This window comes from Phyllosticta capitalensis, assembly GCF_038381095.1.
Source record: "Phyllosticta capitalensis strain CBS 128856 chromosome Unknown BKA78scaffold_7, whole genome shotgun sequence".
NCBI lineage: Eukaryota > Fungi > Ascomycota > Dothideomycetes > Botryosphaeriales > Phyllostictaceae > Phyllosticta > Phyllosticta capitalensis.
In genome coordinates, this window is record NW_027117445.1 from 832,812 (window position 1) to 860,777 (window position 27,966).

Consider the following 27,966-nt stretch of genomic DNA (forward strand, 5'->3'; position numbering starts at 1 on the left):
CGTTTTGGGAGTCCACCGTCGCACCGGGATTTTGCCGAGCGGCATGCCTGTTTGACATGACGACTCCTTCTGAGCTTCGGCATCTCTCTTCTCCACAAAAGAATCCAATGCTGCGCTCAATTCCACAGCGACGGACTTCATTCATTTGCAAGTCCTGTCTTTCAGCGGGATGGCGCCTTGAGAGCAGACGAGCATGCAGCACATCCGTCCCGCAACGACCTCAAAAGCCTCCGAGAAGAACTGAAGTTCCAGACGGCCCAGCACGAACGCGATTTGCCCCTTCGCCAACAGGGTACTTACATCTAGGCTCATTGAGAACGGCATTGTTCAATTACTTGATCGCGAAGAGCACTGGTGGCCAATTTCTGCTGCGCATAGAAGACACCGATCAGGTACATCCATAAACACGTTGAGAAAACAATGCCATTGGCTGACGAGAGAAGAAAAGAACAATCCCAGATGCTGAACAGAGACTGTTTGATGACTTGAGATGGGCAGGATTAGAATGGGACGAGGGTATGATGACCATTAAATATTGAAATCAAATTACTTACAAGGTCAGGTCCTGAGGTCGGCGGCCCGTATGGGCCGTACAAACAATCTCAGCGCACATCACTCTATCGACAGCATGCTGACCAGCTTCTTGAGTCTGGACATGCCTACCGTTGTTTCTGCACGCCGCAAAGATTGGCAGAGTTGGCTGAGCACCGAGCCAAACTCGGTTTACCAACAGACTACGACCGAACGTGCGCAAATGTCCCAAAGGAGCAATCTGACGACAGAGCAAGCCAAGGAGAGAAGCATGTTGTTCGGCTGCGTGTTCCGGACAGGTATCCACCCTTCTTTGACCTGGTTTACGGTTCAGTTGGGAAAGGCCTCAAGCCCGCAACGAATCCCAAGGATGATGCGTACGACGACCCGATCTTGCTCAAATCGGATAGCCTTCCTACCTACCATCTCGCAAATGTGGTAGATGATTACCACATGAAGATCACTCATGTCATTAGAGGCACTGAATGGCTTCCGTCTACGCCAAAGCATCTGGCCATGTATCAGGCGTTTGGCTGGCAGCCGCCAAACTTTGCCCACGTGGGCCTTTTGGTTGACATTAACGGCAACAAACTGAGCAAGCGTAACATGGACATTAACGTTTCTGCCTACAGAAAATATCTGCCCGAAGCTGTCAACAATTTTGTGGCGTTGCTCGGCTGGTCACACAGGAACAGGAGTGATGTCATGACCATGGAAGAGCTCATCAAAAATGTTTGTTTTGGCTCAACTCATCCTTAATGAATGTACTGACGCAGATTAGTTCACCCTGAAATTCACTACCGGCAGTGTTGTGGTCACAGAAGCCAAACTTAGCTACCTCCAGAATCATCATCAGCAAAAGCACTTGATCCCTGGCGATCCTTACTTCGAGAAGGTCGTGGACGAACTCGTTGCTTCAATTCAAGGAAACGACGGGATCAAAATCGACGAAAGACTACTCAGCAACGGAGGCCTGCGCGCACGAGTTGCCGATGTGCTCCGAATCGATAACAAGAACTTTACCAAGACTGAAGGCTTCATTGAGGAGCATGACTATTTCTTCTCGGATGCCGCCGTTGACTACTCGTCGACGGATGTCCCGCGGGAGAAACTGGATGCAGTCAAGACTGCCTGGGAAAGGACCTTTTTCCAAATTCAACCAGATGATTGGACAAGAGTGTCGCTTCAGCAGTCGATTGACAAGGCTGCCAAAATGATTGTTGAATCTCGCACGAGGGATGTCCCTGATGAGGAAAGGGCAAAAGGGAACAAAAAGGCAAAAAAAGAGACATGGCAACACTTGAGGCAGGCGCTGTCTGGTGGGAAACATGGGCCAGGAGTGTTGGACACTCTGTTGGTTTTGGGACGTGAAGTGTGCTTGCGGAGGTTGAGAAAGTACTTATCGTGATACCCCCGGGTGCCTTCGAAAGGCTGATGGAGAATCGACACGGTAACGGTATACCGATTTCCAGACAAAACCCAGTGCTCAACTCCACTAGACCAAGATCTCGCATGAATTCTCTGCTTGGTCATCATTGTGGTTTCTTGCGACAAGCGTAAAGAGCATTGCCTAGTGAGGACGCACGCTCGTCGTCGCTGTGACTTGTCGTTGCCTGTCCGCTCGTCGACCTGCCCTGTTGTCGTCGTCCACCGTCGAGCCCTTCACATCCTTGGTTCGGCTGTCCCATGGATTCCTTTTTCAATTTACCAGCAAAATATCTCTTGCCAAGACAGGGGCCTACCAAAAAGTCGAGTGGTTGAGCCGAAGAGGTATCTTGCAAACGCACCAAGGAGGCGCAGTTCAAAAGGCAAGTCGTCTCTTGCTCAAACGCAAAACCCTTCCCACCCCGCGAGATCTTTTCAACAGACACATCTTCATTCTTCAGTCCACGCAGCTTAAACCCATATTTTATCCAACTACGATATCCTTCGGCCAGCCTTTCCACCCTTTGCTCCCTCTCCTCAAAATGGCGGACGCACAACCCAGGCCCACCGGAAAACCCATGCCCACGGGTATCCGCGTCCATTATACACATCCTACCTTTTTTGGTTTTGGTCTCAACGCCTCGATTCAGCCGACCGTAAGCTTTGGCGCCTCTTTCCAAGATGTTTGTATGGACCATATCACCAGCCAAAACCCCCCAGCCAAAGCTTTTCTTCTGGTTGATAGCAGATTGCATCCCTCCCGACGAACGAGACAGGCTCAGGTATTCCTGGCATCAATCGAGGCCATGGGAGCATCCTGTGTTGGAGCCACATACATGCCGAACAACTTGTCCTGGGCAGACACCATCCACATCATCAAGGCCATACGTGCGTCATCGGCTGATACCTTGATTGTTGTTGGAAACGATGCATTCATCGATTTCGCCAAAGTCATTGTGTATGGACACAGCCAGCTTCGCGAAGACACGGCGGAGCATCTGAACACATTGTTGACTCCGAGCCAAACCGACGTCAACAGCGTTCAGTTTGTTCGACAAGAGCCCCCGTTCCGGACTCCGTTGGTTTTCATCTGTGTCCCCACAGATGGCGGCAAATCCCCCTACTCTTTCCGCGCTTTTGGCGTCAATCCCGTCACATCCGCAAAATCCGTGCTGGTAAGGCATGCCAACTATCCCAGGCTCGTCATCTTGGATCCAACCATGACAGTCGCATCGCCGCGCTCTGAGTGGATTGGTAAAGCGGTGGAGGCCATCAATCACGCTGTGGAAGGACTTGTCTCAACCAACGCCCATGCACAAGTGAGTTCGATGCTTAGAACAGCAATCGAGCACCTCTGCACTGGCCTCCTTGAGGGAGAAAATGATCAAAATACCATTCAATGGAAGATGAAAGCGCGATTGCTAGTACTTATGGGCGCAAATATGGTATCGGCAACGGAAGCATCGAGCCCAGAGGTTTTTTTCGGCATCTCCCATGCGGTCTGCAATGTAGCCCACGACATGGGCAACATCAAACACAGCCTCACGGCCGCCGTGGTCCTCCCAACCGTGCTGGACTGGACCCTGACAAAATTCCTCGAGTTCCACGGGAAGGAAACTTTCGACAAAGTTCTGGTCTTGCATCAATCCATTGCCCATCAACTATGGGAAAGCCCGGTCTGCGCCCTCACTTTCAGCAAGAATGGCCTCCACAAAGGCGCGTACCTTAGTCGGCTGCTGCGCACCATATTCAACACCTTGGGCCTGCCATCCAATCTGCGGCAACTGGGATTCAACGATCAGAGCCTCGGCGTCCTGGCCGAAAGGCTCATCAGGCAACACATCTCCAAGACGGCTCCTATGCCGTTGTTGGACATGGAGCTGGCCCTAAATTTCATCAGCTACGTCGCTCCACCTCTACCTGATTTTGAAGACCCGTTCCAAGGAGGAGCGGTGAGGCCCGCGGTTCCTCCAGGCTACCAGCCTGGGCAAAGGCCGCCACCCCACATGTTGTTGCAGCAGTGATACCTTCAGCCGGTCTGGAAACTCCCTCTGCTCTATCCATGTACACTGCTTGATTGCTACGAATCATCCCTTCGCTTTCGACATGTGCCATGAGTGCTGGCACTCTTCAAGCGCTGAGCGCCCGGGCTGGTACATGAGCACTTGAATGAATTTCCGCTTCTATTCCATTCGGTGTTGTTTTCGGCCAAAGTGTTTATACTACCTCAGAACTTGGTTCGTATATTCAAGTCGATCTGCTTCTTGCTGCCTTGTAGAGTTGTGGCAAACGCCACGACCAAACAAATTTCTCTCCGTCTACTTGCTGTTCTAGGGAATGTGGATAGAGCTTGTCATATGCCCATCGGGCTCTACGGCTTTGTTCTATACTGCGTTGTTGATACTGATCCTCACTGTTCTTTCATGGGAGATGGCTGTTGGAAATTCTGAGTTTAAAAGCTTGTGGTTTTTGAACTGCCTCAAACTGTAGGCTCGAGCTGAAGAGGCAGATTTGCTCCTTTGTCACGTCTCTACCGCTGTCCCGTGGATACATGCGAAACTGACGTCGCTCGACTAAAGTCGTCTATGTCATTCGCATATCTACATGAATGTAAAAGCTGTATGTATGCCATGTACATAAAAATTACCAGGCACCTCGTTAAAAATTACAAGTCGAATCCGTTCCTCATATGAACAAAAATCTCACATCCCAACTCCCCGACTTTCTATCATCTCATCTGATGTTTTGCGGGCAGCTCTCCCCCCGGCAGCTCCGCCAACGGCGAATACTGGTACGGCGGCTTTGCCGAGGCGTCCATCTCGAGTCGATCATGGCCGTGCAGTTCCATGATGTCGTTGCTCTGCGCTTCGGCCGCCGGGTGCTGCTGTTGTTGTGGCTCCGCAGGAGCACCGCCAGCGGCGCCCTTTCCGCCAGCACGGCGGCGTCGGATGCAGCAGAATGCAAGGAGACCGGCGACAACGGCGACGCCCGCTACGCAGCCGACGACGATGCCGGCAATGGCGCCGCCCGAGAGCGAGGATGAGGAGGACGAGGAGGACGACTTTTGAGACGACGTCGTGCTGCCGGTGCCGGTGCCGTTGTTTCCGGCGCCTCCGCTAGACGTGATGGTGAAGTTCCTTTTCGAGAAGATCGATTCAATGTTGTCGTTGTCCCAGGTGGCGTTGCCGGTACTATAGAAGTTGGTCAGTGTTGTTCTTCCCTCAGATGAAATGGACTCCACGCACCCGCTTGTGTACACTTCCGCCACGAGATCGGACTGCACGTATGCCGGCGAGTCGGCCGTGTACTTGGTCTCCCAATCCAGCGACGTCATGTTGAAAACGGCCAGCCCTTGCTCGTTCGGATCTCTGTCATTAAAGGTGCCGTTGTAGGTCACGTCGGAGGTGCTGCCGTCGAGGCCGCCAATTACCAAGATTTGGCTACCTCCAACAGCTTCGCAGCTGTGGGCCAGGCGCGCTTGGGCTGGGGTGTAGTCGACCTTGACCCATTCGAATGCGGGTAATGTCAGGATGTAAATCTCGTCGTATGGCGTCGCTTGTTCTTCTCCCAGTGTGCCGCCCCAACCGCCGTACATGAAGCTTTGAAATGTCAGTATCTATCTACTTTCCACAAATGTCACGGAACACTCACATCTCGACGGTCTCGTTGGTGGAGGCCACCACCGCTGTGCAAAACTCTTCGCGGCCACTGGGAGGAGTCACTCCCGTAGTATTTTGAGAATAGAAAACCTCAGTCTTCGCATCCATGACGTAGATCTCCCCGTTTGAATACCAGTCGATATCATAGGGCCCTTGAGTAAAAGCGCCTCCAATGAGCACGAAAATACCCTCCTCCCCAAACTGCGGCACGTAGACCATGTTTGCCAGGCTCGTGTAGCCTCCGTGAATTTGGACCGTGCTGTTCCGGAAAAGCTTGGTCTCGAAATCGAAGGAAAGCATTCCCCCGGCCATTATCTCAGTTTCGGTATCGTTGACGGGAGTCGTGCCACCGAGGGCGTATCCTTTGCCATTGCCGGCGGCGACTGCGGGATGCATCGGGCGAATCATGTCGTTGAAAGCATTGGTTGACGCGTTAAGTGCAGTGGCCCATGTGCCTCCTCCTTCGCCATCGGTCTTGAAGACCGTCAATTCCATTGGCCAGCCGGCCGCTCCGCTATAATATCTAAGGCCAGAAAATCCTGTGTAGAGGTATCCGGTGTCATCGTCGTACCAGAGGCCATTGCCGTACAGTAAAGAGGGCGCAGTAGAGGGATTAGAGCCTGCCGGTAGGTCTTTGGCATTCGATATGAACGATACTGTGTCGTTTGTCCAGTCTTCTCGAAGATCAAGCGCAAGAAGGGTATTTGAGTAGTATCGGTTGACTTGGTTTTTGTAATAAGAAAAGGCGCCGCCATCGATCCAAACGAAGCCACCTCCTACCGTCGCTTTGGCTGCTCAGTACTTAATCAGGGTACGCGGCGGACTTGACATACAGGAATGATATCCTCTTCGAAGAAATGTTTCTGAAGACGGTGTCGCGCCATCCAACTGAGCGCAAGCTCTGCCTGCGATCGCTGACAGGCTGAGGAATAACCAGGAAAGACGCCCCATAGTGAACAGTAAATGTGGAGTCGATTCCGATTCCTTCGACTGGGGCCAGGTCAACGGAGAGATGGTCTTGAAGTCACAGGCGCACGCCCATGCGGAAATCGTTGGAGCGCTGAAAAGCAGGAACACAGCGACGTCAACACCAGGGGCTTGAGAGGTTTTGTTCCAACCAAAAGGCTGATCGGGGAAGCTGACTGCACCGCCGAGCTCTCGTTTGGGGCCGAATGCTATGGCCTCTTAGCGATGGTGCAACAGCCAACAGCAACCCCAGCGTGAGCGATGATCAAAATAGGCCCCGCATGGACCGCGCTTCATGCTGATTAGGCGAATTGCCCGCGCAAAAACTTCCCATGAACCGCCCTGACTTGTCGGTCTTCAACAAACTTTTGCAGCATGTCCGTCGCCAGGTGAAGCTTCAAACAGCGCTTCAACCGCGTCGTCACTTTGCAGAGTGGAGAAGGCAGATTCTGTGCGCCCGTCAATATATCCGGAGGCTTGTTCCTAGAAGGGCTCAAGATCTGCGAACCGCAGTGTCCTTAACGGTAAAAGGTGGGGCGTGACTGCTCCACAAAGCAGCCACTATGGCAAAAGCAGTAAGGCCTTTGTATATCTGGTGGTGTCGGAAGCTTAGCTGAAGGGGAAGGGATCACTTGTGTCTCTGATCTTTAATGCGGCTCAGGGACCGAATGGCATGTCAAAAAACTCCAGCTTTTGACAAACGCATCTCGCTCACTCACCTCTTCTCAAAGTTGCGATTGAGACTGCCAAGGGTGAGATGTCGGAAAATACCATCTCAATCGCATGACATGGGCCATTTTTGGCGGACAAGAGGGATATTTCAGGCAGCTTTCTTGGGGGCCAGAGATCCTTTGCTGCGCAGTCCGTGAACCAATCATGTTCTCCATCCGAAGTCGACCACTTCCTGAGCCGGGTGTTCGGCGTGCTGAGCCGCAAAAATCTTCCTATCCGCTGCGAGTCGTGCGGCGTTAAGGCTGAGGGCATGCTCGGGGATAGTAAACCATTTATGATCCCACATGAAGAAGGACACACGGTGAGAATGGGCTCCAGATGTCGTGTCGGGATCGGCAGAAGCTTAGCACAGAGTACCTGGTGACGTTACTGTCATAGCGCATCCAATGCCTTGGGAACGGCCTGAAGATGTGCAGGGCCTGAAGATGATGATCTTTCTGTTCCGTACTGATCGAGACCTGACCTCGAAATATTGCTGTCGCCGTCCAATTCCCTGCTACAAATACTTTGGCACAACTGGAATAGAAGCACAGTGGGCCACAAAAGAAATGGCGACCCCAAGGCGGTGCGGGGTGCTTGAATGGTCCCTGTCGCTATCCATAAGCTGAAACGTCCAAATCTTTAGGGAGCGAGGTGTTTGAACACTCCCTACCTACAAGGAGCATTCGAGCGCCCATACCGAAGCTGCCATTTCTTTTGCGACCTGTTGTGGAAGCGTCATGCGATTCCGTAAGAGTGCAGACAACAGAGCCTGTAGACCAAGATAGGATGTTGTCCAGTTTGAGGCAACGGGGCGTTTGACTCGTTGTCCTGGTTCCGCGGCTTTGGAGACACACTCGATAACTTATCTCGAACGCAGCTCAAGACCGTGATGTCGGCTGGGAATGACGCCAAGCAGTATCTGCGCTCAGTGGTGTGTGGAGCGAGGGAGGTTGATCACTCGGGTGTACCCGTCATTTGCAGGGATGGGAAGGCTGTGCAAGGTTAGCTGGCAGTCAGGCTTGCAACGACGCGATTGTTGCCATGACCAAGTTCCAAGCCACGCTGAATAATTCAAAAATTGAAAATCATCGAGAATCAAGACAAGTCTATGAATTGGAGTACAGTAGTGTAAAGCATTCCCATCATGAAAATGCGTCGAGGGCAAGAACGCCTTCGCTGTCTCGTCCCATCGTGGAAAGCGTTCGAAGTAATCCGAAGAAACAGAATGAAACCGGGCGCCATTGGTCGTAATTAGGTCGATCGTAAGGGGGGTATGATGGAAATTCGAATGGAGAGGTATGCCCGTCCCAAGGAAACAGACGGCTGCATCGGAGCAGGGGAAAGATCCTGATTCCTGTCCGCAAACGGGTTGGCAGCTCTAATGAACAGCAATGTCGTCTTGAATTCGCAACATCCAGCCAAATTCGTGCTTGGAGCATTAATGAAGACTTGTCTGGCAGATTTCACCAGAGTAGCGCCGTTGTTGAAGTGTTGGAACTGCCGGTGACACTGCTTATAAAAACAGTCGAGTAGGCCCGCGAAGCAGGTTCATTCGACGAGTAAAAGTTCTTTGGCTCCAAGATGAGCTGCCGAGAAAGAGCCCGATAGAATGCGACGGAGAGTGGAACTATCGCCTGCCACATAGCGAAGCCCAGGATGATGGCGATGAAAGCGTAAACGACCACCTTCTCCCAAAAATCCATGACGTAAAGTCCGTAGGTGACTTCAAATCGGTAGATCCGCTCCCGTGCATGATCGCGGAGTGACTCGACGATACGAATCCGCTGGTGCGGCACAGGCTTTTCTGGCACTAGAGTGCTCTTCAAGCAGTGGTCCATTGCGACGACAGGGAATCAAAAAATGACGGTTCGCAGACCTGACGTCTGACACAAGCAGGAGCCGAGCCTGGTTGAGAATATCTGATTCCAAGGTCAGACGCATGCTCCAGTATCTTGATCACTCCTCGTAGCGTCGGGCGACGAGTGCCAAGCGATACCGGTATAGTGAGCGCTTACCTATGTCGAAGCAATCCTGGCCTTGCCGAACAGGTCTGAAAGACTGACACTAAAAAGAAGAGAGCAAAGGAATATATCGTGTCCAAGCCAATGGAGAGGAAAAGGCTGGAGACATGGGGGCGCTGGTCAGTATTCATACTCCTCTATGAGCAAGGATATATGGCAAGTGCGATCAATGAAGATTTTCAATCGCCTCGATCTTGCCCAAGATTCTGATGACACCGACAACAAGACTCAAGTACTGACGGGACGCCATACCGCATTAGGCAGTTTGCGAAAATGTTACCGCGCGAAAGGTCCCGTCGTTTGGTCAGTGCAGCGGTTGGCAGGCGACTCTCGGTGTACTTCGGTGGGTGTGCTGCAGCAAGCTCTTCTATCTCTTCCGCGCGATTCCCGACCTCACGTCATGCATTCCGCGAGTAATTGAATGGCGGATGGGAATGTTGTCCCGATGGTCGACGATATGTCTCATGACACGCAGTCAGACTCTCGTTTGGCCATGGACGGGGAGAGCAGCACAATCGTAGGCTTGTGCATCACCATTGGCGTTGTAAATTTGATTTCCACCGCTTGTGAATCGCTCATTGATTTCGAGCATTGCAAGCGTTCCTATCCGCAAAATAATGCAAGAGGAGCTCGTGAGCCACATCGGTAGAGAACGAAGGCCAATAATCCAGTAAGGTGGATGGAGCAATGCAAAGCTCGTGCACAGGGCTGGAATGTCTCAGGCGCGAAATCGGTATTATCGGCACGGAGCTTGGGAATACCATGTTGTTGCTGCCGAAGTGCATCCCGTTTGCAGCGTGAAAAGTCCGAGAGAAAACAGATGCTGAATCTTGTTCCTCAATCACAAGAAACATTGGCGACCTGAACGCGAACGCTCGCTGACTCCATCGGTGGCTCCATCTTGCAATCAGTTGGACGGATGCTGCGTACAGCTCTTCGTTCTGGCCTGCGCTATTGTGCTGAAGTTGTCTTGGATGTTAGTCTGTGTTGATTAGCTGAGGTGAATCTTGGCGAGTACATGGAGTTGTCACCCACTCGTCAAGCCCAAGTAAGAGCTGGGGGAATCATGTCAAAGGTGGGTCGGCATCGACCGGCGTGCCGGCTTTGGTCAGTCGGCTGATGGAGATGATCACTGCTCAGATTTCGGAGGTTGTTGATTATGTAAGGCAACAGCGACTCATCGACTCAGGATTGGCGCTTACAAAGTGCAGCATGACTAGCTGCTTCATTCGCCTGAGTGCCCGACGCGTTCCTTGTCGCGTTCGCGTTTCTGGAGCGCGCCTTCCCTTCCACACATCGCCCTGGCCTGAGCTTCATCAACACCAAAGCCCGTCCATGTAGTTTGGTCCGCTGTATTCAGACCAGAACAAGATGCCTGCCGCCACCATGGCCCCGCCGGTCAAGCGCGTCCTCGCCGAGACAACGAGCACTCGTCGCAACATCGCCGATTCCCCGCAATCCGCAAAGAAGCGCAAGCTAAACGGTCTTTCCAACGGCGCTCCTGCCAAAAGTTCCCCTATAACTTCGAGTCAACCCAAGAGTCAGTTCGAAGAGCAACTGGAGCAGCTTTCTCAAAACATTAGCGACCTGAAGCACGAGAACTCGGAAAAGGACCAGAAATGGGAGCGCCCAAGCCTCGACGGCTTTGATCCCAAGTCACAAGAGCTGTGCTTCCAGCAGATTGACGCCGAAGAGGGAACAATATCTGGAGGCAACACCACAGTGAAGCTTTTTGGAGTGACAGAGGTAATTCTGTCGAGGTCTGAGACGTAAACTTGGCTAATGCAGTGTAGGCCGGCCACTCCGTCCTCCTCCATGTCACCGATTTCAAGCACTACATCTACGTCGCCGCCCCGATTTCGTTCCAGCCCAGCGATTGTCGGCCATTCAAGGCCTACCTTGAGACACAAATAGCTCAGCACCAGCCTGCCATATACTCCGTGGAGATTGAACAAAAAGAGAACATCTACGGCTTTCAGGGCAATCAAAAGAGCCCGTATCTGAAAATCACTGTCACCGACCCAAAGTTCCTCAATCGAGTCCGCACGACAATTCAGAGCGGGAATGCGAATTACAGGGGTCTGTGGAAGGGCGCAGAGGGCGATATATTGACCTTTGACAGCATCCAATATGTTCTCAGGTTCATGGTAGATTGCAAGGTATGCACACCTACCGTATCTTTACTGTCATTTCTGACAGCGACAGCTCCCCGGAATGTCCTGGGTATCTGTGAAGGAAGGCAGGTACCACATGGTCCCGTACAACAGCAGGCAATCCACTTGCCAAATCGAGGCCTACGCGAACTACAAGGACTTGATTGCCCACCCAGCCGAAGGGCAATGGGCAAAAATGGCCCCGCTTCGCGTCCTCTCTTTCGATATCGAGTGTGCTGGTCGCAAAGGTGTCTTTCCTGAGGCGAACGTCGACCCGGTCATTCAGATTGCAAACGTCGTTACCCGATACGGAGAAGAGCAACCTTTTGTTCGAAATGTATTTTGCGTAGACTCTTGTGCTCTGATCACCAATGCTCAAGTCCTGTCATACGAGAAAGAGGAGAAGATGCTCATGGAATGGAAAGACTTTCTCCAAAAGGTCGATCCTGATGTCATCATTGGCTACAACATTGCCAACTTCGATTTTCCGTACCTTCTCGACAGGGCGAAGCATCTGAAGTTGGGCCAATTCGCATACTGGTCCAGATTGAGGAACGTTCAATCACAGGCGAAAGAAACGAACTTCTCCAGCAAGCAAATGGGCAATCGCGATACCAAGGCCACCAATACGAACGGACGACTGCAACTGGACTTGCTTCAGCTGGTTCAGCGAGACTACCAGTTGCGGAGCTACACCCTAAACTCTGTTTGCGCTCACTTCCTCAAGGAGCAAAAGGAAGATGTTCACCATACCATGATCACTGAGCTTTTCAACGGTGACGAGAATTCGAGGCGACGTCTTGCAGTGTACTGCTTGAAGGATGCCTATCTTCCACTACGCTTGATGGACAAACTCATGTGTTTGGTCAACTACACCGAAATGGCAAGAGTCACAGGTGTTCCTTTCAACTATCTTCTGTCCAGGGGACAACAGGTGAAGTTCCTGAGTCAACTTTTCCGCAAAGCCTTGGAGCAAGACCTCGTTATCCCAAACCTGTCTGTAAACAGCACGGACGAGCAGTACGAAGGTGCCACGGTCATCGAACCGACGCGCGGCTACTATGACGTGCCCATCGCCACGCTGGATTTCGCGTCTCTTTATCCCAGTATCATGCAAGCCCACAACCTTTGCTACACTACGCTGTTGAACAAGAACGCTGTGGAGAAATTGAAGCTCAAGAAAGACGAGGATTACATTGTCACTCCAAACGGCGACATGTTCTGCACTGCCAAAGTTCGCAAGGGCTTATTATCGCAAATTCTGGAAGAGCTTCTGGGCGCCAGAAAGCGAGCGAAAAAGGAACTTGCCATCGAGACGGACAGTTTCAAGAAGGCCATCCTGAACGGTCGTCAACTGGCCTTGAAAGTCAGTGCCAATTCCGTGTACGGTTTGACCGGAGCTACCAACGGCAAGTTGCCCTGTTTGGCTATCGCCAGTAGCACAACGAGTTACGGCCGCCAGATGATTGAGAAGACCAAGGATGAAGTCGAGAAACACTACACAATGGAAAATGGCTACTCGCATGATTCTCAAGTCATCTACGGTGACACGGACTCGGTCATGATCAAATTTGGTCCGTCGGATCTCGCAAAGGTCATGGAGCTCGGACAAGAAGCGGCCGACCACGTCTCATCCAAGTTTGTGAAGCCTATCAAGCTGGAGTTCGAAAAGGTCTACTTTCCGTACTTGCTGATCAACAAGAAACGTTATGCCGGTTTGTACTACAGTCGACCAGACAAATGGGACAAGATGGACACCAAGGGTATTGAGACTGTTCGACGAGACAATTGCCGCTTGGTGCAGACCGTCATTGAGACATCACTGCGGATGCTGCTCATCGACAGAGATGTCAATGGCGCTCAGGAGTGAGTAGCAAATCATCGTTGATTGCGGACATGAGCTAACAAGGACTTAGATTTGTGAAGGAGACCATCTCCGATCTTCTCCAGAACAAGATTGACATGTCGAATCTTGTGATCACCAAGGCGCTTTCGAAGAACGATTACGCTGCAAAACAAGCCCACGTTGAACTTGCCGAGCGCATGAGGAAACGCGATGCCGGATCTGCACCGGCGCTTGGTGACCGTGTCGCATATGTCATCGTCAAAGGCGCCGCGGATTCCAAGAACTACGAGAAGTCCGAGGACCCCATTTACGTCCTGGAAAACAACCTTCCCATTGACACCAAATACTACCTCGACAATCAACTTTCCAAGCCATTGGGTCGTATCTTCGAGCCCATTCTCGGCGAGAAGAAGGCTGCGCAGTTGCTGACTGGCGAGCATACTCGCACCATCAGCGTTGCTGCTCCGACGATGGGCGGTCTTATGAAGTTCGCGAAGAAGACTGCCACGTGCATGGGCTGCAAGAAGCCGATGACGAATGCCACTGAAAAGGACGGCGCAGTTTGCGAGAATTGCAGGCCCAGATTCGGAGAGTTGTACCAGAAGACTCTTTCCAAGGTCAGCGAGCTCGAAGTCCGATTTGCTCGTCTATGGACACAGTGCCAAAGATGCCAGGGCAGCATGCACAACGAGGTCATTTGCAGCAGCAGAGATTGCCCCATCTTCTACATGAGAATGAAGGCGAAGAAGGATGTAGAGGACTCTGGCAAGGAACTGGCTAGGTTTGACAGGGATGCTACGATTTGGTAGGCGATTCATTCGGGGCGCACGGATTGTCCAGAGTCCAAAGATTGAAATGGTGTATGCTGTTAGCGGTGAGGAATTGTTTTAAGGGTGTTCTCAAGGCGTTGCTCTGGTTGAGCTGGGACATTGGGACATTGCGTAGACTATACCAGATACAATTACATGTTTTCTAGTCATTTGTGTTACTGAGAATCATAAGTTCCTCGACTTGAAATTTTAAAACCTCCTTTAAACAATGTGACCCTATGCTGGAGGCTGGACGCTGTTTGATCTGTTTGCACCCACGCCGATAAGCCGGAGATAAGCGATCCAACACCATAGGTGTGGTAGCTCATCCGGCTCTCTTCAACTTCGAACCAAACCAAACTCCCACAACACTGTCGGCAATATGGAGAACGCTATCAAGAGCTGGGGTAAGGCTTCCCGACCTCGAGCGTGAGCTTTGGGAAACTAATTGAGCTTCAGAGCTGGAGAACTCAATCAAACTCGTCGACCCCGCCCGCGACGCCCTCTACAATTACTCTCCCGCCGACCAGAAAGCCATCAACGACGCGCGACCATGGAGGAGCGATCCTAACTGGTTCAAGCATGTCAGAATCTCAGCGGTTGCTCTGCTGAAGATGGTCATGCACGCGCGCTCTGGCGGTTCAATCGAAGTCATGGGCCTCATGCTGGGCTCAGTACACGGCGACACATTTGTCGTGACGGACGCGCTACGCCTGCCAGTTGAAGGAACGGAGACGCGCGTCAACGCACAAGACGAAGCAAACGAATACATGGTCGAATACCTGGCCAAGGCGCGCGAAGCAGGACAGCTCGAAAACGCCGTCGGCTGGTACCACAGCCACCCAGGCTACGGCTGCTGGCTGTCGGGCATCGACGTCGGCACGCAGGTGCAGCAGCAGACGTTCAACGACCCCTTCCTCGCCGTCGTCATCGACCCGGACCGCACCGTCAGCGCCGGCAAGGTCGAAATCGGCGCCTTCAGGACCTACCCGGACAACTACAAGCCTGAGACGACGACGACAGGCGACGGCTTCCAGACCATTCCGCTCGGCAAGATCGAGGACTTTGGCGCCCACAGCAGTCGCTACTACGCCCTCGAGGTCTCGCACTTCAAGTCGTCGCTCGACTCCAAGATTCTCGAGAGCCTGTGGAACAAGTACTGGGTCGGCACGCTGTCGTCCTCGCCGCTGCTCACCAACCGCGAGTACGGCACGAATCAGATTGCGGATCTCGCACGCAAGATCAAAGGCGCGGAGGCGTCCAAGAACGGCTTTGGCGGCGGTCTCTGGGGCAAGCTCAAGAGCGAGCGGTCGAGCGTCGGCGAGGACGAGCGTCTCGAGAAGCTTGCAAAGGCGGGACAGAAGATTTCACAAGAAGAAAAGATGGGTTTGATGGCAGCGGAGGTCAAGGAGAAGGTCTTCGCAGTCGAACAGCAGCCACAGGTCCAGAAGGACGTCGACACGGAGATGAAGGCCTAGCTTTGGGTCGCTGGCGGGGCGGCATTGCATTGCACCAACGGGAGGCGTTGAGGTGAAAACTTTATGATTTTGACGAGGATCCGATTTTAGGGCATGGCCAGGCGTTTAGATGGCAATGGGTTGGTGGTAGAAACGCTGATGAAGGCCATCATTGCACGGGCGAATGGTCCCGAGGGTGTCAGGACGAAATACCAACTTGATGTTATCCACCAAGAGACGATTGAAGGCCTCCGATGGTCAAATTCAATGTTCTACTTGCGTGTCGGAAAGCTTTGACTGTGTGACCAAATAGAACCGTGAGCTTCGAGCGACCATGATTGATGTGATTCTTTGGATGTGCCTAGGCTTGATTCACTATCTGTCTTATGCTATTTTACAACACTCTACCACGAGATTCTACTGTCTTGTAAACTCACTCTTTCTTTTTGATCGGCGCCGAAAGGGTCTCTTAATCTCTGGCATGAAACGCCAATTTTGGGAGTCTTCGGGCAAGCATTTTGGTCTACCACGAACCTACGTGGGAGCGTCAAGACTGTGTTCAAGGCAGTTGTATGCGGCATCGCGTTGTGGGATACCATCAGCCTTGAGCACTTGAGCTGGCGTTTGCGTGTCGACGCTCCCTTTGAGGGTGCGAGACGACAGCGAAGCCCTCACACTTGATGACCGCATCCAATTGATACACTCGCAAGGTACCTTTTCCATGCCATCATCGTGAAAACTTGTCGTCATAAAAGGAACTCAGCGAACCCAGAGAACCAGTCCTTCCTCCAAGTCTCTGCGCACCAAATTCTGCCGAATCTGCTCGCAAAGTCCTCCGGGCTGGTGTGGCTGGCGGTTGGGTCCGAGGAGGACTCTCGCGCCTTTGCCTGTCCTCGCGCAAAAGTCTCTGGTCTCTTTCGTAGGCACTTTCGCGCTTCTCCTCATTGCCCCATTGGCGCGATGGCGTCGCTCGTGAATCTAGAAGCTCCGCGTACTTGGCTGCCTCTGCCTTTTCCGCCTCTTGTCTACGTTTTTCATCTTCTTTGATCTTGTACCGCGACACCTTCTTTGGTCCCTTTGATGTGTCGTCCACCTCGGCCTTCTTATTTGGCGCTGCTGCTGCCGCTGCTGCCGCCTCCGCTTTCTTTTCTTTGAATAGCTCCTTGGGCTTTGAAAAGTACATGCTCAAGACGCGGCCAGCCTCGCCTTCGCTCTCGGCATACTCCTTCACGTTCGGTATAGATGCCGCAGTCTCTTTGACTTTAGCAAGCGTCGCTTGGATTTCCTCGGGTGTCGCTGGGCGTCCGCGCTTCTTTGGCCCCAAGACAACCTCGACGCGCAGGCCCTGCTCCAGGAACTGCGTCATGCGCTTCATCTGGTGCTCGAGATCATTCTGCGCGATAGACCAATTAATTTCAACCACTTTGGTAAGGTCATCCCACGTCTTCTTCTTTTTGGTTTTCTCCCTCTCCATGTTGCGCACTTCCTCCTTGGGTACTATGCGGCAGACGGGATAGGGATATTCGTGGTCTTTTTGCGCGGTGGAAACTCGCAGGAGAAAGTTTGAGATGCGGTCCATGTCGCGAAGGACGTCTCGGAGGGGCTGCTGGGGGATAAAGGTGCCGTCATCTTGGACGAGGTTGATGTAGATGGAGCCGACTTGTTCATCAACAACGAATAAATGGGCGCGAGGATCTTTGTTTCCGTGTTTGAGTAAGGATGTGCGTACTGCCGTTCGTATCTGCGTGACAGGGAGAGCAATTGGCGTCTGAAGCCTCGCGGTAATCGTGGAACGGGCAGGTTGGAAAGAAGTCTGGATGAGTACGCGGGTAAGGGCTTGTGCCGGCCGTAATAATTGTCGAGGAACTGCCATCTTAAAGGAAAGATGATCGAATGCTGGACTCGGCGGATGAAGGGTGCTGGCAGTCGTTGCGCAGCCGCGGGAAAGGCGAACGTGGAGGTGGAGGTAAAGGTGGAGGTGGATAGTGATCCTATCGGAGCTTGGGCGGCGGAGGAGCATCTGGCAAAAATTCCGGCCCTGTGCTAACATCTCCGCGTCACCACACACCCGCAACCGCGCCCACTGCTCAGCGACCATGGCTGCCGCAAAACAAGCTGCCAGGCCATTGCAGGCCTGCGTGAGATGCGCCGGACAGCTTCAGCCTGCCAGGTTGTCGGCATTCCAAGCGCGCGGCTTCACCAGTACCGCCGCGGTTGCGGAGGAAGCGCAAGCACGACAGCCTTCGACATCGACTCCTCCACCCACCCAACGCAAGCTCGATCCGAATACCGTCTACGATCCCAAGCAGGAGCGAAAGCTTATCAAGACGGGTGTCTTTCCAATTGGCTCCCGGAGACGTCGCGCGGCGCTGTCAAGATCTCAGCAAATACCCTTTGAGCAGCTGCCGTATCAATGCTTCCAGGAGGCCCGGAAAGTGCTCATAGAAGAGCGTCAGGAGAAGGTCAAGGCCATCGAGACCATGCAGGCCAGGATAGCAAGATTGGAGGCGCAGGACCCGGCTGTGTCGGGCAGCGAATTGCAAAAGGAAAACAGGCTGCGAAGCATGCACAATCAGCTGAAGGAGCTCAAGCTTCTTGCGGACATAAACGACCCGCTGGTGAAGAAGGCATTTGAAGATAAGAAAGGTTCGTCCTGCTGCAGTCAGCTACCTAGGAGGTGCTTAACATGGTGATTCAGGAGACATGAGCAAGCCCGTTTATCGTCATCTCGCCGACGAGAAGTGGCGATCTTATAAGCTCAAGATTCTTCAGCAGCGTCTCGAGCAAATGTTCGTCATCCCCGACGTGGCCAATCACTTCAACATTACTGCCGACGTCGACCTCTCTTTTGGCAGACGCAACGTCAAACCCGGTTCGTTTGTCGACTCGCGGACAACTGAAAACCCTGGACAACTCGACATTCAAGTTTTCGATGCGGGAGAGAGGCTCGTCACCATCGTAGTCGTCAATTCTGACGTACCACACGTGGGAAGGGACACATTCACGCACCGCTGCCACTTCATTGCAACCAACGTCCCCATCTCGCCCACCAACGGCAGAGTTGACCTTGGAAAGCTCCCAGAGTCTCAAGTCGTGCTTCCTTGGCTTCCAGCTGCCGCTCTGAAGGGTGCACCGTACCACCGCCTGTCCGTTTGGGTGTTGCAGCAGCCCGCGGGCAAGATTTTGGAACCCGCTCAGCGGCCCACTCTGCCGCCCAATGGCAGGAAAGACTTCAAATTGCGCACCTTCCTCGCAAAGAACTCGCTGACCCCGGTGGGCGTCACTTTCTTCAGGTCTGAGTTCGATCCTTGGTCGGATGGGATTTTGAAGAAGCACAACATCCCTGGTTCGGACATTGAGTTTGAGAAGCCCAAGCCGGAGAAGCTGCCATACAAGAAGAAGGATGGTGCGAGGTTTAGGTAAAGAGTAGAGTGAAGCAGGGTTGAAAATGGATGTATCAATTATGTAACCAAAATGGGCCTTCCTGAAGAACAGCAGGCTTTTCATGCATTCTAGGATTTCTGCAGGCTCAAATTTGTGGTCATAATGGGGAGAGGCAGAGGGAGTAAAGAGTAGGTCAAATGCTGCCTTGACGACTTGGATGAGTCAGGTGAGACAATTAACTTGGACTCATCTTGGCCGAGTGCAGGAAAGAGCCAGCTGGGACTACAGCTGGATGAAGAATGCGATTGCAGGTGTGTTGAATGACTTGTGTGGATGCGCTAGCCTCGAACATACCGCAGCCTGCTTTGCGTGGAGATGATTTCTCCGCTGCGCTCTCGCGGACCATCACCACACATCAACGTCACCATGGACCGTCAACCTAGCTCGCAGGCTAAATCTATTCCAACTACTGCGCCGCATCCGCTTCACCTCGCGTTTGCAATTGCAGTAGTTAAGAGCAAACCAATTGACCTCTCTGTCAAAGGTGAGGCCCTCAACATCACACTCTTTCTTTCCGAATCCTAACCCAAGACTTCACTCCGTCAGAGTACATTCTTCGTCTCCGCGAGAGCTTTAGGCCTGTGAGAGATTCCCGCGATCCGCACGCCTCCCAACCACGCTTTGATCCGGCCGCCTTTTGGCAAAAGCGATGTGAACGCGCCGAAGCCACGCATGCGGGAATGCAGGCCCAGATCTTGGATCTTGAAAGGGCCCTTGAGAAGTTGAAGATTTCCTCTGGGGCTGCAGCGCAAGAACCTCAGGCCGGACCTGCCCGGAGGAAGACTGCGAAGCCCGCTGCATCCAAACGAAAGCGAGATCTCGTGGACGTGGATGACGGGACAAGTGCCGATATCGATGCGCTAGAAGGCTCTGGTACAGGTAAACGCTCCTGGTAGGTTCAATGCAAAGCACCGCTAACTTTGTGGCAGAGGGACCGGTACTGGCACGTCACCTCTACAAAGCCCACAAGCTTAGCAATGAGGCCGATTTCACCAGTAGCGATCTGTCATACCACCTCGTCCAGGCATGCCAATCATTGACGGCCCTCGTTCTCGGCGCGCGCCAACGATACGAGCAGCGCATTTCGTCAAAAGACCCTCTTGCCACTGCGGGATCAAGCACAGCCATACCAGGACCAGTCATGGGCGCATACCAGAAGGAGCTCAGGACGACATTCGAGACTGCGACTCGTTCTTTTGCGGGACTACTGGGATATCTAAGCAAGCTGGCTGAGAGTGCTTCCTCCACCAAAGAGGCCACATCTGCAGTCGTATTCGAGGTCGTTTCAGGCTTCTCGAGGATAATGGACAACATGCGAGATACTGCGCGAACTGAGGCTCTGTCAAGTCTGTCAGAAGACGGCCAACCTCGCCGGAGCCAGAAGTCAAAGAAGTCTCAAGAAGGGGTTGACGTCGCCCACGAGCTTTTCAAGTTCTTGTTCAGCTGTCTTGCTGCGCCTTCTCCCACCGATTTCTCGCACCGCCAGGTCTTTGAGGGTTTTCTCTTCGTCATTCTCCAGCGCTGCGGGAAATGCGTTTTCCAATGCAGTTTTGGCCACGAGTCAACCGGTACCATCGAGGGAGATATGCGCGCTTGGAATCATCCAGAGGGCGATGGTCTCGTGGCAGGCTCTCCAGATGAAAAGGCCATGAGCCTGGAGCTTCAATACTTGGTCCTTCTCTTCCGTCGGGCAATCGTCGTTGCCCCAAACTACCTGGTTCAGGAGGATCCCGCATCTACTTCAGCAAAGCCGAAGAGGCAACGCACAGCAACTACCACAAACCGCAAGGTGGCAAAAGCTTCGGCATCGACCCTACGAGCTGGACTTGGTGTTGTCGCCAGGAACAGGCTGCAGCAAACCCTCTTCAACGCTGTTTTTGGCGAGGGCCCCTCGAGCGACGAGTTCATGGATTGCTTGCGCATGCCCACTCAACCTGGATCAACACCGCAAATCCCAAAGCAGGAGCAGAAAGATGTCAAGAGTTGGTTTGAAGAGCAGCTGTGGAATGTTCTGGGCTGGGATATACTGCAACAAGCTGTCGAGGCCTCGTAGCCTCTGGCTTCTCGACAATATGGCCGCCTCTGTTGGACTTGTTTCTTTCATGGCACTTGGTCCTAGTACCCTTGCTTTTAGCCCTCAGCCTGATTTGCTTTCGATTTGCTCCTTTTCTCCACACTTAGCTGTCACACGGCACAGCACCCTTCATCTTCCCTCGCCTTCATCCATCTAGCTTCAAAATTCGCACTGCATTTCCCCCCAGTACAGCTTTCGCGGCTGAATCGTCGCCGTCAAAAGCAGATTTGATTGCTGCATAGTTGCTCTTGACACTCAACCACTCGGTCTCGTCTTCATCCAAGGGTGGGAAGAATGGGTGATCAGTGCCTATGTGAGTTAGCATTTTGCAATTCGAGAAGATCTTGCTTCGACGACTTACCGAACATGAGTCTGTCTGCTCCACTTGCGTCAACGGCTGCTTTGAGTCCCACCTCTGAGTAAATCACCGCATCGAGATAGATGTTTTTCTTCAGCACATCCCACACACTCCTCATCTTCTCGAGTCTATCTTCTTTCTTCAGATGGCCATCATGCTTGATGCAGCTCTCGATTCTTCCTGCCAAAAAGGGTAGCGTTCCACCTGAATGCGCTATCAGGATCTCCAGCTCTTTGAAACGATCCCACACGCCGCTCAGGAGCATTCTGGTCACCGCAATGGTCGTCTCCAACGGAAATCCCAGCGCAAGCGGCAAGACATGTCCATAGTTGGAAGCCCACGGTCCATACACATCAGAAGGCAGGCCGTAGTGCGGATGCAAGAAAATCAACAACTGTTGCTCTTCCAACGCGGCGTAGATTGGATCCAGCGCCGGGTCGTCCAGGCCCTTCCCTAGCCCAGAAGTTCCCATGATGATCCCGCGCATGAACTTCAAGGTCTTCAACCTCTTCACCTCTGCGACCACCGTCTCTGCAGGCGCACTCAGCGGCAGCGTTCCGAACGCGTACAGCCTTCCCGAATACTGGCTGCAAATGGAATCAACCTCGTCGTTGATGCTACGCGCAGCTGCCCCCGCCTCGTCTTTTGGGAGAAAATCAAGCCAAGGATTCGCGAGCGATATTACCGATTTGTCGATACCATGGGCATCCATGAACTTGATCTTCTCGGTAATGTCGTAGTATTCTGCTCCAATGGGACGACCACGAGCGGTGCTTGGTTTGTTCGGCGCATCTTCACCAGGCAAAATGATGAGGCGAGCGCTTTCTGGTGCGTCTTCGAAATTGCGAACATAGGGCACGGTGTCGCGACCTCGCAAAAGGGACATGTACGAGGGCGGGTAGATGTGGGTGTGAACGTCGACAGTCGGCATTTTGGCGATGATTTCCTTGGTCCGCGCAAAAGGTTGGGGGTGGTATCACCGTCCAAGAATTTCAAGGACGTCAAGTTCGGTCGACAGAAGTCCGCTTTAAAATGTGTTCCTGATCACCTTCCACTGCAGGTAAGCTGTGCCGTCCAAGTGGGGTGCAGTGATTGAAAAGACGCGGACATCAGAGGGCCGACGGAGCGCACCGACAATCGGATTTGTTGCAAAAACGCCGTTATCCTTCACGCGTCTACGTTATTTGACATGGACAAAGGGGTATCGCGGGAGAGGTCGACGTGTACCGGTACCTGGAGACTCCGGACCCCGCCGTGATAAGCTCCCCGCAGTGTTATCAACCTATTTCCTGTTTGGGAGCTGGCGCGGGCTCTTCCCACCTGCGCATCCCGCCGCCGGCGCGGTATCACGAGAGCGGGGCGATATCCTCTTGCTTACACCTAGCGTGCTTTATATGCTCCAGCGCAAGGTCGAATGCGCCCACACGTCAAAGGATCACCAATCGTTTCTGGTCCCTTGACTCGATCCGCGTCTCCCGCCTTGTCAATCTGAACGACACTTTTACGCGATACAAAATTACTCCAGCAAACGCGACATTTTGATCTCAAGATGGAGAAGATGGAGTCCAAGTTTTACTATCCTCCAGAGGCGCGAAAGGCTGCGAAGCAATCGGACGCGCCTTCTGGTGTTGAGAATGGATCCGTTACTCACGAGATGGCCGTCGAAGATGACGGCCTTAAGATTCCTGTACTTACCATACCCTTCGAGTCATTATCCTTGTTTTATAGAGAAATCTCAAGAGCTGACCATTTGCTCCGTCCTAACAGCTTGTCGACTTGGAGGACTTTTACCTTACCTCGGGCGAAAAGCGCCAGGAAATTGCTGAGCAGATCCTGAAGGGATTCCAAGAGGCAGGGTTTGTCTATCTCAAGAACAGCCCAATTCCGGACTGGGCAGTTCAGTCGGCCTTTGCACACAGTGCCCGCTTTTTCGAACGTCCACAGGATCAGAAAGAAAGCCTGGCGTGGTACAGCGCAAAAGCAAACCGCGGCTATGTTGCGCATGGACGCGAGAAAGTGACGCGAGCGGACTTCGCTGGCGACGTGGATGCGCTGCGAAAAGCAGTGCCTGATCTCAAGGAGAGCATGGAGATTGGACGCGACGACGAGCCGGAATGTCCAAATCGGTGGCCCGACAAGTTTGACGAGGAGGGCCAGTTGTTCAAGAGCACGATGATGGATTTCTGGAAGGCGTGTGCGTTGCTGCACCGGGACATTATGAAAGCTGTTGCCCTCGCACTCAACGTGGGCGAGAAGTGGTTCGACGACTACATTTGCAGAGGCGACAACACGCTCCGGCTGCTGCACTATCCCGAAGTCGACAAAAAGGTGTTCCAGCGGGAAGACGGCCAGCTGCAAGTACGCGCTGGAGAGCACTCGGACTACGGGTCCTTGACCCTCTTGTTCCAGGACGACCGCGGCGGCCTGCAAGTTCTCTCTCCCAAAGGCACTTTCGTCGATGCGAAGCCGATTCCTGGGACCATAATTGTCAATGCTGGCGACCTGCTTGCCCGCTGGGCAAACGACACCATCCAAAGTACCAAGCATTGCGTTGTCGAGCCGCCTCTCAAGCCTGGACAGGAACACCTCAGCGTTTACCCGGCAAGGTACAGCATGGCGTACTTTTGCAACCCGGACTTTGACAAGGTCATCGAGACTATCCCAAGGACATATGAGAAGGAGTCGGACATGAAGTACCCGCCTGTCAAGAGTGGTGAATATCTGGAGAAACGTTTGAAGGATACCTATGGTGGTTGAGAGGAGCTTGAGATGAGTCTCCAAAAGATGGAGAGCGTTCCTTGTTCACAAACCTTGAGCGCCTATTGCAAGCTGACCTTCTGTATGAGATTCATTTCAAGAACACATCTGCCGTTTGCTGCATTTGAGCTTCAGTGCTGATTGAGGCCGCGATTTCTGCTTACAGCTATCTTCTTCCCCTCAAAGAGCAGCGCAGCCCAAGTGAAGTCGTTCACCGAATCGTCGCGCGGCTTTTAGTGTCAAGGCCGGCCCCTCCTGCCACACTTTCCCGCCGTGTCGACTTAGGTCGTCTCCTTCCAGTTCCGGTCGAACCTTCTCAACGCTACCTCAACCCACCGACCGGCCACTCTTCTCGATTGCGCGAAAAACCTTCATCCGAACGCCAAAGCCCGATGCCACTGGAACAGGCGCATGGTGTCTGCCTTCTCTCTCGTCAGTTCGAGCGCTTGGTGTTCATGACGTCGCCGGCTGTTTCCGGGGAGATCCGGCTTCTTCCGCTCCTGTCGGCCGGAACTTTTTCCGCCTCTTCACCCCAACCCCGCCTTCCCTTGCCTCCCAGACCCAACAGGTGCCTTTCTGGGCTCGTCTCTGTTCTTTTGGACCACGACTTCGAGGTATGTCGCCTTCCCTTCCTCCCCCCTCCCCCTCCCCAAATCCTACAAGGTATATATTACTTGCTAACATTATTATTCACATGTAGGCGCGATGGCTGAGTGGTTATAGCGATAGACTAGAAATCTATTTCCTTCGGGAGCGCAGGTTCGAGTCCTGCTCGCGTCGAAGGGGTGTTACAGGCATCTGTATGAGCTATCTCTTTTGCTCTTTTGAAGATCTGAACTTGGTGTTGAGTTTGGTGAAGTTTTGGTGGTCGGGGGTTGTGAAGTGAGCGAGCCGGGGCGGTTTTGCCGGCACTACTACCGCGTGAGAAGAGCGCCAAGCGATGCTGCTATGCTGTGTTTGACTTGTGGCAGATGGGCTTGTGAAAGCAATTCATCTTGGAAGAAGTACTCGAAATTTTGCCTGCCCACTTTTTTCTCCTTTTACTTCTCTCTCACTTCAGTCTGGTGCTCAGGGAGTGTGAAGAGTGAGGACAGACGCTCCTGCTTGGCTCCATATGGGCGGCACTCCAACAAGTCTGCCGCCTCGCGGGCAAGTGACCAATATCCCTCCCAGACGAAATCTCAAACTTTGCCCTCATCAATTATATCACTCCAACAATTTTTACGACCAAGATGCCCGCTCGGTACCGCAAAATGCAAACTGCATTCCAGTCGTCGATGCCAAGAAACAATGGGGTTCCCGCTCACCGCCTTTGGCGCAGTCGTTTTTGCGCACGTGATATGGATTTCGACATTTTTCTCTCGCTTCACAACCCATTTTTGCGCGCTTGTTGCACGTCGTACAACACACGCAGGACTCTCCAAAATTGTACTTATCCCAAGCGTAGTAAAAGTTCCCTTGCTCCAAAGTCGCTGCCCCAATGCCCAACTTTTTCTGTAATCATATTCCAATTGTGTACGCGATCTTGGCAGCAAAAGGCACAGTGCCAGAGTGGTTAATGGGTTAGACTCGAATCTTCCATTCGGTGTGATCTAATGGCTTCGGCCGCACAGGTTCGAGTCCTGTCTGTGTCGCTACTACTTCATCTCCTTAGGGAGATGCCTTTTTGCTCTTTTGGTGGTCAAAGTTGCTGCATGTGGGGCGCAAGGGGGGGTGTGGCGGTGTGTGGAGCGGAGGTGAGAGCGAGCGCGGCTGTCCTGTTTGCACGGCGGCCCGTTTGCTTTTGCTTGCTTTTGTTCTGTTGACGTGCGACGCCTTTGCAGCCTTATCGGCAGCTCCCATGTGTGGCGGAGGAATTCGAACAAAGCATGCGTTGAGGGGAGACCAACGGTTCTGCTCATGTCGGCCGGAGATCAGCCCGCACAAAACGAGGGCAAAACCAGCAAGGGAGACAGTCAACTGACATCGAATTTTGCTCAAATATATCTGACAAGAAGAAACCGCAACAAAGCACAAGACGGAAACCTGTCTATCTAACAAGTACACAGGAGGTATAGTATGGAAAAAGCAAGCGGTCCCAAAGCCCAACCGTCAAACGCCATGCCAATGCGCCATCGTCTTCTTCAACATCTCGTTTGGTCCAGCTGCGGCTACTACTTGCTGCCGCCGCCACAACATGCGATTATCCGCAGCGTCATTGATGAGAAACCATGAAATACAGCGGACCGGATATACACAGGGTTGGTGGGTCGATTACTGTTACGGGACGCGCTTCTTCTCGTCGTCATCTTTTCGCGACTCATCATCGTGCGAGTCCTTGTCTGGATGGTCGTCGTCGCGGCCTGGCTCGGGAGGAGGTGGTTTCTTCAGATCGGCCTTGACGTCTTCTTTTGCGTCGTCTTTTTTGTCGCCCTTGTCCTTCGTTTTGCTGTCCTTGGAGCCTTTCTTGTCGTCCTTGGAGCCTTTCTTCTCGTCCTTGGAGCCCTTCTTTTCATCCTTCGAACCTTTTTTGTCGTCCTTGGATCCCTTTTTGCTGTCCTTGTCGGATTTCTCCTCTTCTTTACCTGAAGGTTTGTCTTCCTTGTCACCCTTCGTGTCATCCTCGTCTGTTTTGTCGTCGTCATCTCCTTTCTTCGAATCGCCCTTGTCGTCTTTTGAATCCTCCTTTTCTGGCTTCTTGCCGTCCTTATCATCCCCATCTGCTTTCTTGTCGTCCTTATCTTCGTCGTCTGCTTTTCCGCCCTTGTCATCCTTCCCATCCTCCTTCTCCTTTCGCTCAGGTTCCACCTGGACCTTACCACCAATTTCCTCACGGTCCTCATCCTCATCCTCCGGCGGACGTTCGTCTATGGGACGTTCCTCCTCTGGTCTTTCATCCTCCGGCGGCAATTCTCCTTCAAGCGGATCCTCTTCTGGGGGAGGTTCTTCAGGCGGGGGGCCTTCAGGCGGAGGACCTTCCGGTGGTGGACCCTCTGGGGGCGGCTCTTCTTGCCATTCGCCTTCCGGCTCTCGTGCCTCCGTTTCCCACAGATCGATCTCGAGCTCGTCGGTTTCATACCGGCCCATCATGCCGCCTCGATTGACCTCGATGCTTCTCAGCGATTCCTCGGTGACGTCGTCAATGGAGCCTTTCCACACAGCCTTCCAGCGGCCCTTCATTTGGATCGTTGCAGTCTTGCCCCTTTCGCGAAGTTCTTCCAATGGGAAAAAGGGTGGATCTAACACGACATCTTGCGCGCGACGATCTCCCGGACGCATTGCTAGCAGTAATTCCCACTTAGGAGGGTATTTGCGTTTAATCTCAGTCTTGTTGATGGGCATAATCTTGTCCGATCCTTCGGGCTTGACCTCAAACAGACCTAGAGGCAAGGCCAAGAAGTCGAGCGGCGAGTCCCAGAGTAGTATCGTGATGAACGAGTGGGGATGTTTGTTTTCGACAATGACCTGTATCGTTGGCGGATCTTTGTGTACTTGATGCAGGGTGACGGCGAGGTCGGACGTTGTGACAGGGACCTTAGGGCGTTCGATTGGCTCTAATGTGTCGGCCGGTTGGATCGAGTACCCCGTGTAGTACGTGAATGTGGTAAGTAGGAAGATGGCGACGAGCGCCGTGAGAAGCGGGCGCTGTCGGTAGACTCCCATGATTGCGGTGGGAGGCAGACGAGCAGCAGACGTGAGAGATGGAGAGGACTGAAGAGGAGAGATTGCGCAGTCGCGAGACAACGCAACGCGACAGAGTGGGCAAAGTACCG

At 52.9% G+C, this 27,966-nt stretch overlaps 14 protein-coding genes and 2 non-coding genes across 16 annotated transcripts; 10 read left to right on the plus strand and 6 right to left on the minus strand.

Annotated features, from left to right (window-relative positions):
- Positions 1–107: 107 nt before the first annotated feature.
- Positions 108–1,939, plus strand: BKA78DRAFT_253786 (uncharacterized protein; the record flags this gene model as incomplete). Its single annotated transcript, XM_066884848.1, has 4 exons — positions 108–392; positions 444–516; positions 563–1,263; positions 1,313–1,939. 4 exons carry the CDS (start codon positions 108–110, stop codon positions 1,937–1,939), a joined length of 1,686 nt encoding a protein of 561 aa, XP_066742562.1.
- A 62-nt stretch (positions 1,940–2,001) lies between these two features.
- BKA78DRAFT_372544 (uncharacterized protein) lies at positions 2,002–4,380 on the plus strand. The gene has a single exon (XM_066892743.1). The coding sequence runs from the start codon at positions 2,499–2,501 to the stop codon at positions 3,978–3,980; it is 1,482 nt and encodes a 493-aa protein (XP_066742563.1). The 5' UTR covers positions 2,002–2,498; the 3' UTR covers positions 3,981–4,380.
- Positions 4,381–4,684: 304 nt separating this feature from the next.
- Positions 4,685–6,566, minus strand: BKA78DRAFT_297064 (uncharacterized protein; the record flags this gene model as incomplete). Its single annotated transcript, XM_066886710.1, has 4 exons — positions 4,685–5,147; positions 5,202–5,555; positions 5,608–6,406; positions 6,449–6,566. 4 exons carry the CDS (start codon positions 6,564–6,566, stop codon positions 4,685–4,687), a joined length of 1,734 nt encoding a protein of 577 aa, XP_066742564.1.
- Positions 6,567–8,758: 2,192 nt separating this feature from the next.
- On the minus strand, positions 8,759–9,133 carry BKA78DRAFT_354246 (uncharacterized protein; the record flags this gene model as incomplete). Its single annotated transcript, XM_066891693.1, has 1 exon — positions 8,759–9,133. One exon carries the CDS (start codon positions 9,131–9,133, stop codon positions 8,759–8,761), a length of 375 nt encoding a protein of 124 aa, XP_066742565.1.
- Positions 9,134–10,595: 1,462 nt separating this feature from the next.
- Positions 10,596–14,326, plus strand: BKA78DRAFT_162968 (putative DNA polymerase delta catalytic subunit Cdc2). The gene is made up of 4 exons (XM_066883133.1): positions 10,596–11,062; positions 11,110–11,475; positions 11,522–13,335; positions 13,386–14,326. The coding sequence occupies exons 1-4, from the start codon at positions 10,688–10,690 to the stop codon at positions 14,122–14,124; spliced, it is 3,294 nt and encodes a 1,097-aa protein (XP_066742566.1). The 5' UTR covers positions 10,596–10,687; the 3' UTR covers positions 14,125–14,326.
- A 147-nt stretch (positions 14,327–14,473) lies between these two features.
- On the plus strand, positions 14,474–15,923 carry BKA78DRAFT_318578 (COP9 signalosome complex subunit 5). Its single transcript, XM_066888791.1, has 2 exons — positions 14,474–14,531; positions 14,584–15,923. The coding sequence occupies exons 1-2, from the start codon at positions 14,507–14,509 to the stop codon at positions 15,600–15,602; spliced, it is 1,044 nt and encodes a 347-aa protein (XP_066742567.1). The 5' UTR covers positions 14,474–14,506; the 3' UTR covers positions 15,603–15,923.
- Positions 15,760–16,253, plus strand: BKA78DRAFT_162971 (uncharacterized protein). Its single transcript, XM_066883134.1, has one exon. It carries the CDS (start codon positions 15,916–15,918, stop codon positions 16,195–16,197), a length of 282 nt encoding a protein of 93 aa, XP_066742568.1. The 5' UTR covers positions 15,760–15,915; the 3' UTR covers positions 16,198–16,253.
- Positions 15,924–17,548, minus strand: BKA78DRAFT_318580 (uncharacterized protein). Its single transcript, XM_066888792.1, has one exon. The coding sequence runs from the start codon at positions 17,452–17,454 to the stop codon at positions 16,309–16,311; it is 1,146 nt and encodes a 381-aa protein (XP_066742569.1). The 5' UTR covers positions 17,455–17,548; the 3' UTR covers positions 15,924–16,308.
- Positions 17,549–17,677: 129 nt separating this feature from the next.
- On the plus strand, positions 17,678–19,004 carry BKA78DRAFT_253653 (mitochondrial large ribosomal subunit YmL35; the record flags this gene model as incomplete). Its single annotated transcript, XM_066884836.1, has 2 exons — positions 17,678–18,227; positions 18,280–19,004. The coding sequence occupies 2 exons, from the start codon at positions 17,678–17,680 to the stop codon at positions 19,002–19,004; spliced, it is 1,275 nt and encodes a 424-aa protein (XP_066742570.1).
- A 168-nt stretch (positions 19,005–19,172) lies between these two features.
- On the plus strand, positions 19,173–21,240 carry BKA78DRAFT_162980 (uncharacterized protein). Its single transcript, XM_066883135.1, has 3 exons — positions 19,173–19,509; positions 19,572–19,904; positions 19,955–21,240. Exons 1-3 carry the CDS (start codon positions 19,341–19,343, stop codon positions 21,076–21,078), a joined length of 1,626 nt encoding a protein of 541 aa, XP_066742571.1. The 5' UTR covers positions 19,173–19,340; the 3' UTR covers positions 21,079–21,240.
- A 4-nt stretch (positions 21,241–21,244) lies between these two features.
- BKA78DRAFT_354251 (uracil-5-carboxylate decarboxylase) lies at positions 21,245–22,388 on the minus strand (the record flags this gene model as incomplete). Its single annotated transcript, XM_066891694.1, has 2 exons — positions 21,245–21,408; positions 21,461–22,388. 2 exons carry the CDS (start codon positions 22,386–22,388, stop codon positions 21,245–21,247), a joined length of 1,092 nt encoding a protein of 363 aa, XP_066742572.1.
- Positions 22,389–23,111: 723 nt separating this feature from the next.
- Positions 23,112–24,214, plus strand: BKA78DRAFT_332304 (uncharacterized protein; the record flags this gene model as incomplete). Its single annotated transcript, XM_066889972.1, has 2 exons — positions 23,112–23,144; positions 23,225–24,214. The coding sequence occupies 2 exons, from the start codon at positions 23,112–23,114 to the stop codon at positions 24,212–24,214; spliced, it is 1,023 nt and encodes a 340-aa protein (XP_066742573.1).
- Positions 24,215–24,913: 699 nt separating this feature from the next.
- On the plus strand, positions 24,914–24,994 carry BKA78DRAFT_t129. Its single transcript has one exon. It is a non-coding gene; the product is annotated as a tRNA-Ser (tRNA).
- Positions 24,995–25,609: 615 nt separating this feature from the next.
- Positions 25,610–26,162, minus strand: BKA78DRAFT_318585 (uncharacterized protein). Its single transcript, XM_066888793.1, has one exon. The coding sequence runs from the start codon at positions 26,113–26,115 to the stop codon at positions 25,852–25,854; it is 264 nt and encodes an 87-aa protein (XP_066742574.1). The 5' UTR covers positions 26,116–26,162; the 3' UTR covers positions 25,610–25,851.
- On the plus strand, positions 25,752–25,848 carry BKA78DRAFT_t130. Its single transcript has one exon. It is a non-coding gene; the product is annotated as a tRNA-Ser (tRNA).
- Positions 26,163–26,473: 311 nt separating the features above from the next.
- Positions 26,474–27,856, minus strand: BKA78DRAFT_297071 (uncharacterized protein; the record flags this gene model as incomplete). Its single annotated transcript, XM_066886711.1, has 1 exon — positions 26,474–27,856. One exon carries the CDS (start codon positions 27,854–27,856, stop codon positions 26,474–26,476), a length of 1,383 nt encoding a protein of 460 aa, XP_066742575.1.
- Positions 27,857–27,966: the final 110 nt, after the last annotated feature.

Bases quoted from the DNA above. Each gene is read 5' to 3' on its own strand.
- BKA78DRAFT_162971 (XM_066883134.1), top strand. From the start codon at position 15,916: ATGATTGATGTGATTCTTTGGATGTGCCTAGGCTTGATTCACTATCTG.
- BKA78DRAFT_162980 (XM_066883135.1), top strand. From the start codon at position 19,341: ATGATTTCTCCGCTGCGCTCTCGCGGACCATCACCACACATCAACGTC. The intron at 19,510-19,571 runs GTGAGGCCCTCA...TCACTCCGTCAG, and splicing joins AATTGACCTCTCTGTCAAAG to AGTACATTCTTCGTCTCCGC. The intron at 19,905-19,954 runs GTAAACGCTCCT...ACTTTGTGGCAG, and splicing joins GCTAGAAGGCTCTGGTACAG to AGGGACCGGTACTGGCACGT.
- BKA78DRAFT_162968 (XM_066883133.1), top strand. From the start codon at position 10,688: ATGCCTGCCGCCACCATGGCCCCGCCGGTCAAGCGCGTCCTCGCCGAG. The intron at 11,476-11,521 runs GTATGCACACCT...TGACAGCGACAG, and splicing joins GGTTCATGGTAGATTGCAAG to CTCCCCGGAATGTCCTGGGT. The intron at 13,336-13,385 runs GTGAGTAGCAAA...ACAAGGACTTAG, and splicing joins GATGTCAATGGCGCTCAGGA to ATTTGTGAAGGAGACCATCT.
- BKA78DRAFT_318578 (XM_066888791.1), top strand. From the start codon at position 14,507: ATGGAGAACGCTATCAAGAGCTGGG. The intron at 14,532-14,583 runs GTAAGGCTTCCC...ATTGAGCTTCAG, and splicing joins GAACGCTATCAAGAGCTGGG to AGCTGGAGAACTCAATCAAA.
- BKA78DRAFT_372544 (XM_066892743.1), top strand. From the start codon at position 2,499: ATGGCGGACGCACAACCCAGGCCCACCGGAAAACCCATGCCCACGGGT.
- BKA78DRAFT_318580 (XM_066888792.1), bottom strand. From the start codon at position 17,454: ATGGCAGTTCCTCGACAATTATTACGGCCGGCACAAGCCCTTACCCGC.
- BKA78DRAFT_318585 (XM_066888793.1), bottom strand. From the start codon at position 26,115: ATGAGCAGAACCGTTGGTCTCCCCTCAACGCATGCTTTGTTCGAATTC.